Source organism: Myxine glutinosa, chromosome 3 (assembly GCF_964187855.1).
Source record: "Myxine glutinosa chromosome 3, kmMyxGlut1.1, whole genome shotgun sequence".
NCBI lineage: Eukaryota > Metazoa > Chordata > Myxini > Myxiniformes > Myxinidae > Myxine > Myxine glutinosa.
In genome coordinates this window covers 196,610,784-196,622,875 of record NC_136263.1, presented here as the reverse complement: position 1 = coordinate 196,622,875, position 12,092 = coordinate 196,610,784, and the positions used below count along the sequence as shown (strand labels likewise).

General features: G+C 49.8%; 1 protein-coding gene across 2 annotated transcripts in view; it reads right to left on the bottom strand.

The window, feature by feature from the left end:
• The window catches only part of RPA2 (replication protein A2), a 40,719-nt gene that overhangs the window by 26,105 nt on the left and 2,522 nt on the right, over positions 1–12,092 (bottom strand). The window contains exons 2-3 of one of the 2 annotated variants that reach the window (XM_068109515.2): positions 2,833–2,939; positions 2,489–2,590 (exon numbers count right to left, since the gene is read on the bottom strand). In XM_068109515.2, the coding sequence (XP_067965616.1) occupies positions 2,489–2,590; positions 2,833–2,939 (209 nt within the window). Of the gene's footprint in view, positions 1–2,488; positions 2,591–2,829; positions 2,940–12,092 lie in introns of both variants that reach the window. The other variant, XM_068109514.2, reaches the window with a different exon arrangement.

Below are 12,092 nucleotides of genomic sequence, written 5' to 3'. Positions count from 1 at the left end.
ACCAGGTGCTACTCTGGACATGCTGCTTCTGCTGTCTCAACAATGGATGGAGGTCCTCAATGCCAAACAGGAAATTAGAGCTGTCTCCCTCGACATATCACGTGCCTTCGACACGGTCTGGCACCCCGCTCTGCTCACCAAACCCTCCTCCTTTGGTATCCATGGAAATCTCCACGCATGGCTGGCGGACTTCCTCTCTAGTCGTCAACGTGTGGCCCTGAATGGGTTTCTCTCATCTCCTCTTCCTGTTCAGGCTGGAGTTCCCCAAGGCAGTGTTCTGGGCCCCGTGCTTTTTCTGGTCTTCATCAATGATCTCTCTGACTCTCTTGAAAATCCTCTCTATCTCTTTGCTGATGACTCCACTCTCTGCCGCTCCATTCCTCTTCCCTCAGATCGGCAGTCTGCAGCCTCCTCACTCTCTGAAGACTTGGACAAAATCACAGACTGGTCAAACAAGTGGAACATGTCTTTCAATCCTGACAAATCTCACACTCTTACTATGTCTCTCCGAAAAGATCGACTGGACAACCCTCCCATCTACTTTCTCAACAATCCTCTCCAAGAAGTTCTGTCGCTCAAGCTTTTGGGTCTCACTATCTGCCATGATCTTTCTTGGGAAAACCACATTTCCAAGCTGGCCTCCAAAGCCAGTCGCCGACTGGGCATCCTCCGTCGTGCGAAGTCCTTCCTCGGCACACCTGAGCTCCTCACCACATACAAGGCTTTCATCCGCAGCTCAATGGAATACTGTTCTCCCCTATGGGCCGGTGCTCCTGCCTCACACCTAGCTCGGCTTCACGCTGTTGAAACCAAAGCTTTCAGAATTATTGGAATCTCCCGCGATGAAGCTATCTCTGAGGGCCTTTCACTCACTCACCGCAGGCAGGTAGGTGGTCTTTCTGTCTTCTACCGACTCCTCTCCGGCCTTGCACCCCCAGCTCTCTCTGTGCTCTGTCCCCCAAATATTCCTACAGGTCGCACAAGATCTGCCAGCAACCCTCTGATGGTTAAACTGCCGAAATCTCGGCTCTCTGCTCACCTTCACTCTTTCATTCCTCTTTTCTCCCGCCTCTGGAACAAACTCCCTCACTCCCTTCAATCCCACTCCTCCCTCCAGGTCTTTAAAACAGCTGTTCACCACCATCTCTTATCTTCCCCCATCCAAAACCTTGATCTTTTCTACCCCCGCTAATTCACCCCAGATCCACCTTGTTTGAAATTCCAACTTCTTTCCTGGAAGTCCTGGCAGTGTCCATATGTTTTATACCTCTCCCACCGCCCCCTTCCCATGCCCCCCCCCCCCCAAAGCCCTCGCCCTCTCTCAGATCTCTCGGTGTCTCTCGGTCCCTGCTCTCAAATGTTGTGTTTGTGTCCTTCCCCCTCTCTCTCCCCATCTTGTCTACTGCTCCCGATGTTATATGTGTCGGTTTGTCTTTTTGTGTGATTAATGTTCGCTCTTTCACGAGCCTCGATCTTGTATACAAAAAAAAATAAAAAAATAAAAATAAAATAAACCCCAGTCTCCTGATCCTCATTGGAAGGATGGAAAAGCTCTTAATGCTTGGATCGAAGACGAAACACAAAAAAGTGCCTTTGAGTGGACAGGTGAGACGGGAAAAATCATTGCGGATTTAACGTTTTCACGACGAACACGGAGCCGAAGACTACAGTTGTCTAAGGGTTTACTGAATAGTCGTCACTCATCATCTCAAACTCCTCTATTCGTGCTTTTTCACCAACAATTCAATTAGTATCAAATACTGGACGTTGCACGCAATCCTCTGTGCCTCTTCAAAAGGCAATTCCCCATGGCTGTAAACGAGTCCACCTCATCCTCTTCTTGGTCATGTGGCTCCCATAATCACGAGCTCATTATTTGCACCTAATTATCAGGTCAATGAATTTCCTTATACCCTCTGTGCCAAAGCTGCCCGTACTGCAAACTCCCGACCATGTGGGTGGTACGCTGCCACCGCATTGAGCAGACTCATTTGCAGATCAAGCCAAACTTTCTACTTCACAATAAATTCGCTTTTTTGCAAATTTGACCAACAGGTCCATTGCGTAAAACTGTAGTACAGTAGGCAGAGTACAATACACTCAGATACCACAGGTAAAGTCGCCAGCTTGATACTTTAAAACCACCTTTAGAGGCCATTTTTCCCCGCAAGCAGGGGTTGGCCTTTTTCGGGAACCGTGGTTGTTGTTGTTTTTTGGTCCCCTTTTTGAAGCAATGTTTTACGGCCGGATGCCCTTCCTGACGCCAACCATTTTTGCCGCCTTTAACGACAAACAGGGAATTACCAGTGAACTGGTACTCAATTAGCCGACCTCGGAAGGATGACAGGCTGAGTCAACCCCCCTGGCGTTAATTCAGCGATCGACCGGGATTCGAACCCAGGATCCTAGGATCCTAAGCCGGCACCCTAGCCGCTAGCCCAACACCAGGGATCAAACTTTGTGAAACCAAAAACGAAAAACGACAAACCTGATTCAGCTCAATGTCCCCAAGACGGAAAACATCCTCGGTTTGTTTTGCAGCCAGCAGCTGTGAGACCGTACAGGCAATTATCTGTTGCACTCGAGCACGCTGGGAAGCAAAAATAGAGGAGGTGCACATCAACATGGGATGAGCGGAATAACCTTACATCGTTTTGCACAACACACGACATCACCTCCTCCAACAGACAAAGGTAACCACGCACAGAAGCTGGTCTCTGGATAGAGATTCATCACTTTTTGAAATTGTGGCTCTATCAAGAACGTGAAAGCACGACCGAGATGCTATACGACGTGATAAAGAAGTGAGCAAATGGAAACCGAGTAAACCACTTTTTTTTCAGTTTGAGTGCCGGACGGAGACGCAAATCCTCCAGGAGATTGCTGGAAGCCTCCACCACCAACACCAAAGTTAGAATATCCTCCACCTTGTTCAAAACCTGCAATGATAGACCAGCATCAGGGTTAGGAATAGAGTCTCCCAGTTGTGAAACCTTCCTCATTCCGTTCAACCCCACAATTTCCTCCAGGTCTTCAAAATGGTAGTATACCACCACCTCAGGCCATCCACCATCCCTACCTGTTTAGGTATTGGTTCACTACCGACTTACATAGTACCGTTTCCTTTCTTCCTCGTTCATCCCTTTATTGTACGAGCGTGTTATCCCACTTCCAGTAAGATTGCCATCTCAATTGTAAACAAACTAAAGCTTCGACTATGTTTGTATACAGTTGAAAATATCAACCACAGCTTGTGAAAAGTCGAAAACAAACAAACAAACAAACAAACAAACCGGGTAACAAATTTCACATCAAAACCTCATCCAAAGCTTTCCATCTTCTTCCTCCGTATGCAGCCCACAGCTGCGGGCTCGCATCATTGGCTGTGGGTGCGGCTGTACGACAGATGCAGTGCCTTTGTCTGGTTAAGGCAGGAATTTGTAATTTGTGCATGATGCTGGTGAAAGCTCACCTCCTCTTTACGACAGACACCTTAGGATCTTTAACATTCACCAACGAATGCAGGCAGACAGAACACCTGTTTAACGTCCATTCAAGAGACGGCACACACATTTATGAATCGCCCTGCCTCTGAAACACCGGAACAGCTGTTTATAGCTGGGTCGGGATTCAAACCCAGGCTAGACAGCTAAGAGGCGAGTGCGCCTTCCCCCTACAATTCCAGCAAACAACGGTTTGTTTGTCTCTCTTATGTCTCTTTTATGAAACCATGTCTCTTATCTTATCCACCACTACCTGCATTCACCTAGCTTCCTTTTTGAATAACCTCCACCCACTACAAAAACGACCCCACCCCCATCCCTTATCTTACTTAATCCCCAAATCACCACAAACATCAGGATCCTCAACCTCAATCCAGAGCCGTACACAAAGATGCGACATGACGGGTCTCAATTTTTCTGGTCGCTGACCGACCGGACCTGTGACGCCCACCAAGCCCTCGGTGAGACTGGAGCTAAGTGGCGCAACAACATAAACATTTATTTTCTTTTACTTTTATTTGCCCCTTGTTCGTATCTCAGTCGGAGCGGAGGGACCCTCATTTAGGAATTTTAATTTACTTTACCTTTCGTTGTTCCCTTGCATTATTTTAACTAGTGAGGTACCCGTGTGTAACGGGAGGCCAGAAGCAAACAGACAATGCAGAAACGGTGAATGCCAAAGCATGAAACCCATAAATTCCACATTCCTGTAGCACCTTCAGTCGCACGTCAGACATGGACAGCAAGTTCGTAAAGGACTTCCATGAAAAACGTACCCGTTCGCACACAAACAGGTACGTTTGTTCCACACCGTCAATGGTGAATCTGCAAATGGCTATCCATGAATTTCACGTTTAGAAAGTAGAAACCGTCATGGCATTTAGTCATTCACTTGAACTCGATATCTCTTTTTTCATTCCAAACAGCATAACTCCAATCACAAATTAAATAGCATTAATATAAAAAATAAACTTTTAACAACATTCATGACATAAACAAATATTTAAATCCTGGTGTGAAGTTCCGTACGGTTGGGTGAACACAATTACGAATTTAAAATCGTAATTGTATTCACTCAATTCCAATCATCAATTGATACTTTTACAAAATACTGTTTTAAATGACAGTTTTATTGGGATATTATCAAACCAGCTCATTGCAGTCATCTGTCCACTTCCGGATTCGTGAAAGGTTCGTAATACATCAGGATTTTCCTCAATTCCCCAATGAAATACTGTTCTGCCGTTTTTAATTTTCATGTCATGTTCTTTTGGTGAATTATCATAGGATTTTACTGCAGGGGTTCCAGGAAATCGTTGCGATCGGTTCAGCCGTTTTTGCAGTACCCGGGACAATAACATTATGCGGGAGTCCAAACCTGAAAATGCTGGAGACCAACGCTGAAATTGGAAAAACAATATAGCCGATTTTACTCCAGGGGATCCCAGGATTACCCACCCAAAATATCGTTGTGATCGATTCAGCCGTTTTTGCGGTACCTGGGAACAGACGGACAGACGGACAGACATTTGGTGAATTATAGTAAGACGAGCAGAAGTACCCAGCATTGCCGGGCGGGGGAGGGGAGGGGAGGGGGAAGGGGAGGGGGAAGGGGAGGGGAGGGGAATGGGGGGGAGGGGAGGAGAGGGGGGAGGGGAGGAGAGGGGGGAGGGGAGAAGAGGGGGGGAGGGGAGAAGAGGGGGGGAGGGGAGAAGAGGGGGGGAGGGGAGAAGAGGGGGAGGGGGAGGGGGAGGGGGGGCATCGTCCTGTCGTCCTGCATCTTCGCGACATCGTCCTGCATCTTCACAACAGCACGAAGCGGATTTTTGGAGACTCACAGATCCAGTGACGCCCTCCAGTACCGGTGTTGCCGGGCGGGGGAAGGGAGACCCGTACATTACACACATTACAACATTACACACACACAAACTGTGTTTAATGTTCAATGGTCTGGCGGCAGGAATGGAACATCACGTGATCGCTCTGAGCGAATCAGTGCGCTGTTCTGCCACCGCTCAGATTCCGTGTATAATATTCCTCGCTGAAATGCACTGAGGTAAATATGAATAAAAAATATGGATCTCATCAAATATTTTTAGGTCGGCCATGTGTTACATGGTCCCCTCGGTGAATACCTGGTCTCGGTGACCCCCGGACCGTGAGAGGAACTTCGCCAGAAAGTTGTATTATATATGCGCTTTCGCCACGCAATCCATATGAATTCCACCCAAGAGAAAACTGATGTTCAAGGATATATTTCAATGGTAATGACACCATACAATTTCAATGATACAACCACGTAGATTTTCCCCGAGCAATCAATAGCAAACAACCATCAACAATTCCCAATCCACAATCAATCCCCTATATGATTAAGATGGCCATCTTATGTGTGTTCACTTCGGTACTCACGACCCCCTTTTGGTCTCTGCCCCTCACAATGTCTCTGGGCCCCTCCTGACCAAGATACTGGTCGGCGTCGCCGCACTCGGGCGGTTGAACGAACCCCGGGTGGACGTTTTTCCACCGGGCAGGTATCGTACCAGGCACCGTGGTTGCAGCCCCTCGTGGCCACGCGAAGCGGGTACGGTAGAGCAAGCCAAAAGCCCCACGCCGCTTGCAAGGCGCGTTAGGCCCCAACGTGCGACCCGCACGCGTCTGTTTAGACGGTGCCGCGAACGGTGCCAGACGCGGGGTCGATGCACGGCCCCACGTCAACTTGACGTCTCCACCGGGCAGGTACACGTCCCGGTAACTCCTCTCGCCAGACGGGCTTCGGAACGCCGCTTTTCCACGCAGCGCAAGGTCGATCCCACCTTTTGTCGGAGCGGGGCGAGGAAGAAGAATACTCGTCGTTTTTCTTCGTGTCTTTTCTTCTTCCGTTTCCGGTCACTTCCGTTTCCGGACACTTTTCAGAAGGGCTCCTGACCCTCCAACCACAACAACCCTTAGTCTACTAAACATGGATAAGCAAAGACCTGAATGGTAATTCACATACATTCACATAAATATGTAACACTCCCCCCCTTCAAGAAAGAAAGTTTGAACCCAGCGAAAACTTTCTTTGCCGGCCAATTTGGAGAAACCAACCAGATAACTCAACCCCCCCACATTATCAGTTCCCCCCGGGCACAGTTATCACTTAAAAATAAAGCAACCAAAATTTCACCACAACCCCTCCCGATTACTCACTCTGGACTAAGCACCAGCAACGACATTGTCCCTGCCAAATCAAATTCCATCTCATGACCCTCTGACTTTGACCGTCAGTTTCTTGTGAATGAAGGTTAAGGGGTTGATCAAAGATCCAAAGTTAAGCCACTCGATAGCACTTTTTCCGGGAGGCCAAGCCGAGTATTCACTACATGGGCGCCTTGAGGAACGTGGAGTTCACGGTTAGTCCGTGCATGAAAGTTCACTACATGGACGCCTTTAGGAACGGCGTTCATGGTTAATCCGTGTAGGAATCTTGGCTCGGCGGCTCCACCGCATTCAGTGCTTCAACTTCTCAGAACTTCCCTAATACTTAGGGTGGGACCACTTGTCCCTGTAGTCCCATGAATAGCGGTCTCCTTCTCGGCCACTACTTTGCCAATCCTTCCTTCGGGAGCGGCCGTAACTCAGGGAGCCTCCATAATAATATTGATTGCGGCCACCACCAAAACTACCGCCCAGTTGTCCTCTCCTGTAGACCTCTCGACGCCTACGAAATGCCTTCCCTACTGTTATGGTCCGACCCTCCAAATCCTTGCCATTCCAATTCTTCTCTGCCTCTCTGGCGTCTTTTGTGCTGGCAAACGTGACAAAGCCGAACCCTCTTGACTGTTGCGTTTCCCAGTCTCTTACCAACCGCACTTCCACCAGCGGCCCATATCTGTTGAAGACAGAGGTCAGAACTTCTTCCTCTGTTTTGAAGTTCAGTCCCCCTACAAATAACTTGGCACTTTTGTCGCCATCCCGAGCTGGTGTGGCGTTATTTTCCCTGCTGGGCTCTTTACCAACCCTCAGGTTACCATAAACTTGACCCCCGGCCAAATCATTCCCGATAACCACAGATACACCCTCTACAGGAAGCGTGGTCTTGTAAACCGACGGTGACCGGTCCTGACACCAAATCGGACTCCAAATGGATGACATGAAGGGGAGCACTAACACCGCCCCCGATCCCCTGTAAACGAACACTATCCCCCGTTGCCGTCTCCTCGGACCATGGCAAAATGCCTTCAAGCATTAAAGATTGATGTGCCCCTGTGTCCCTCAATATCCTAACCGGTTTCCGGTTAGTCGAGGCTCCATCCCGTGACACAAACCCCTCTGAAATAAATGGTTGGTAACCCTTTTGATGGCGATTTCTCACAATGGCCATTGCGTTTGGAGTCGTAGTAGTCGGACTCCGCTCTGGGTCTTCGCTTTTCATGCGGTAACAACTGGACATCAAGTGTCCAGGTTTCTTGCAAAAAGCGCAAGTAGGCCCGGAGGAAAAACTCGTGGTCTGCCTCGGGCCCCCCGAACTATAAGTTTGTCTTGGGCCCGCATCCCTCTGATTTCGAACAGGTGGGGTATCATAGTTGTCCCCATAATCATCTCGAGGCCGCCGCCATGTATGGTCGTTCTCCGCACCTGCTGTTCCCCACCTCCCCTGCGGAGATCTAGGCGAGGAGTTAGGTTCGTGGACCCCTATTCGGTGGGTTAAGGCATAATCATCTGCCATGGTGGCTGCGTCCCACAACTTTGGTACTTTCTTTTCCTGCAAGTACACTTTGATGTCCTCGTGGACACACTGCTGGAATTCCTCCACCAGGATCAAGTCCCGCAATGTTTCGAAGTCTTTCCCGACTCCTTTTGACTCACACCACCGATCAAACATGTTTTCTTTCACTCTGGCAAACTCCACATGGGTCTCACTCTCCCTCTTCCTGGCATTCCTGAATTTTTGCCTGTAAGCTTCCGGAACCAACTCATAAGCCTTGAGGATGTGCTTCTTCAGTACCTCATAATCTGCACATTGGTCCATTGGTAGCGCCGAATAAATCTCTTGAGCTTTCCCCACCAGCACTCTTTGCACTAGTATGGTCCAGGCCTCCTCCGGCCAGTTTAATTGTCGAGCCACTTTCTCAAAGTGTGGAAAAAATTTCGCGACTTCCTTTTCACTGAACGGTGGAACCAGCCTCACATGTCTGCCCACATCCCAGGTTTTCTGGTTAGGTGTCGACCCCGTCAGCAAGGGTGGTGCCTCTCCCCGTTCTCTCATTAACTCCAGCTCCTTGAATTTAATTTCTTGCTGAAGCTCCATGTCACGTTCCTTTAATTCCCTTTCTGCTTTTCTCTCCTCTGCTTCGAGTTCCCTTGCAGCTCTCCTCTCCTCTGCTTGTTTCTCTTCTCTCCTCTTCTGCTTTCCTTTCTTCTTCTTTTAACCTTTCCTGGAGTTCTCGTTCCACTCTCCTTTCCTCTGCTTGTTTCTCTTCTCTCCTCTCTTCTGCTTTCCTTTCTTCTTCTTTTAACCTTTCCTGGAGTTCTCGTTCCACTCTCCTTTCCTCTGCTTGTTTCTCTTCTCTCCTCTCTTCTGCTTTCCTTTCTTCTTCTGCTCTTTCCTTTTCTGCTTTCCTTTCTTCTTCTTTGATCCGTTCCTGGCTCCGTAATTGCAACTCCAGTTTCCGGAGCTCAACGTCTTCTGGTTCTTCGGGTAGCCACTCCCAGGCTAACTCGTCCCATGTTCCTAATCCCACCATAGATTGTATCACCGTGGCCTGCAACTCTGCCTTCCTCAAATTAGTTCGGACCTCCAAGTTAAAATGTTTGGCCAATTTCAAGAGGTCCGACTTTAGTAACGCTCGGAACTGTGCCTCACTCGGTGTTACCGCAAAGTTCTGTGTCACAAACGCCATGGTGACTATCGTTAACACCTGTTAACCTTCACCCAAGACTTTACCCCAATTTCCCCAAAAATTTTCCAATTAATACTTAATTAATAAATTTTAATTAATAAAAATATTATTTTATTATTTTATACAAATACACTTTTTGATCCCGGACGTAGACCCAATTGCGAATACGCAAATCGTAATTTGGACGAGCCCCCAATTCTGTTACGTGGTCCCCTCGGTGAATACCTGGTCTCGGTGACCCCCGGACCGTGAGAGGAACTTCGCCAGAAAATTGTATTATATATGCGCTTTCGCCACGCAATCCATATGAATTCCACCCAAGAGAAAACTGATGTTCAAGGATATATTTCAATGGTAATGACACCATACAATTTCAATGATACAACCATGGAGATTTTCCCCGAGCAATCAATAGCAAACAACCATCAACAATTCCCAATCCACAATCAATCCCCTATATGATTAAGATGGCCATCTTATATATGTGTGTTCACTTCGGTACTCACGACCCCCTTTTGGTCTCTGCCCCTCACAATGTCTCTGGGCCCCTCCTGACCAAGATACTGGTCGGCGTCGCCGCACTCGGGCGGTTGAACGAACCCCGGGTGGACGTTTTTCCACCGGGCAGGTATCGTACCAGGCACCGTGGCTGCAGCCCCTCGTGGCCACGCGAAGCGGGTACGGTAGAGCAAGCCAAAAGCCCCACGCCGCTTGCAAGGCGCGTTAGGCCCCAACGTGCGACCCGCACGCGTCTGTTTAGACGGTGCCGCGAACGGTGCCAGACGCGGGGTCAATGCACGGCCCCACGTCAACTTGACGTCTCCACCGGGCAGGTACACGTCCCGGTAACTCCTCTCGCCAGACGGGCTTCGGAACGCCGCTTTTCCACGCAGCGCAAGGTCGATCCCACCTTTTGTCGGAGCGGGGCGAGGAAGAAGAATACTCGTCGTTTTTCTTCCTCGTGTCTTTTCTTCTTCCGTTTCCGGTCACTTCCGTTTCCGGACACTTTTCAGAAGGGCTCCTGACCCTCCAACCACAACAACCCTTAGTCTACTAAACATGGATAAGCAAAGACCTGAATGGTAATTCACATACATTCACATAAATATGTAACACATGTCCTTCCCAGGCTCAATGGCCATGTCTGTGCCAAATATCAAGTACGTGAGCCTCTCCGTTTAGGAGTCTATCGGTAACATTACACACACACAAACTGTGTTTTATATATGTATAAAAAATGAATGAATGAATGATCGTTTTAAGGCCATTTTCCCTGCGAGAGCGGGGGTTAGCCTTGCGGGCCCCATGACAATCATGGTTCCCTGTTTGAGGCAATGTTTTTATGGCCGGATGCCCTTCCTGACGCCAACCCTTGGTCACGCTCTTACGATGCGCAGGGATACGGTGAACCTGTTGGAAGTCACCTTGTGTTCTGTCTCGTATATTTGTGGTGGGTTCGAGGAAGCTCAGTGAACTCCGTGCAGGTAAGCCCTTGCCACCTTCCACCACGCGCGTCACTACCGCCAAGTTGGGTCTACACCTCGGAGTAAAGCTTGTTTCGGTCATCCGTCACCCAGGGGTCTTAACCCCGGGGATGCGACAATATATATTCCACTGACAAAACAATCTCAATTTAATTCATTTTAAGTTCAGGCTGTAACACAAAATGTGAAAAAAGTCAAGGGGTGTGAATACTTTCTGAATGCACTTCAGCTTCCATGGATGGATTCCATGGATGTATTTACGTTAGAGCTGAAATGTATTGGTTAATAGAAAATTTTTAATGGTTTTGCAATAGTTTGCTTCATTTAATTTTTTTTCTTTCTTCAAATTTTGCAGATTTCGAAGCGTTTGTGGTGCTCTAAAATTTGCTTCAGTTTCATTGAAATTCGTGCTGGAGGTAAACCTCGGATGGTGCCATGAAACAAACCTAGGGACAAGATGATTGTCGAAACTTTTGGAAAAAGGGAGGAAAAATATTTACACTGGTGGAGGTAAATACAAGTTGCGTGATGTTTTGTCGAAGTGTTCAAATTATCGCGAGAAAAACTGCGCTCACAGGACAATGCACATGCGGAGCCACACTGTAAACGCACCGAGCCGCCCCGCGCTCGCACCGGGCCGCCCCGCGCTCGCACCGGACCGGACCGCCCCGCACTCGCACCGGACCGCCCGTACTCGCACCGGACCGCCCCGCCCGTACTCGCACCGGACAGCCCCGCCCGTACTCGCACCGGACCGCCCCCCCCCGTACTCGCACCGGACCGCCCCCCCCCGTACTCGCACCGGACCGCCCCCCCCCGTACTCGCACCGCCCGTACTCGCACCGGACCGGACCGCCCCGTACTCGCACCGGACCGGACCGCCCCGTACTCGCACCGGACCGGACCGCCCCGTACTCGCACCGGACCGGACCGCCCCGTACTCGCACCGGACCGGACCGCCCCGTACTCGCACCGGACCGGACCGCCCCGTACTCGCACCGGACCGGACCGCCCCGTACTCGCACCGGACCGGACCGCCCCGTACTCGCACCGGACCGGACCGCCCCGTACTCGCACCGGACCGGACCGCCCCGTACTCGCACCGGACCGGACCGCCCCGTACTCGCACCGGACCGGACCGCCCCGTACTCGCACCGGACCGGACCGCCCCGTACTCGCACCGGACCGGACCGCCCCGTACTCGCACCGGACCGGACCGC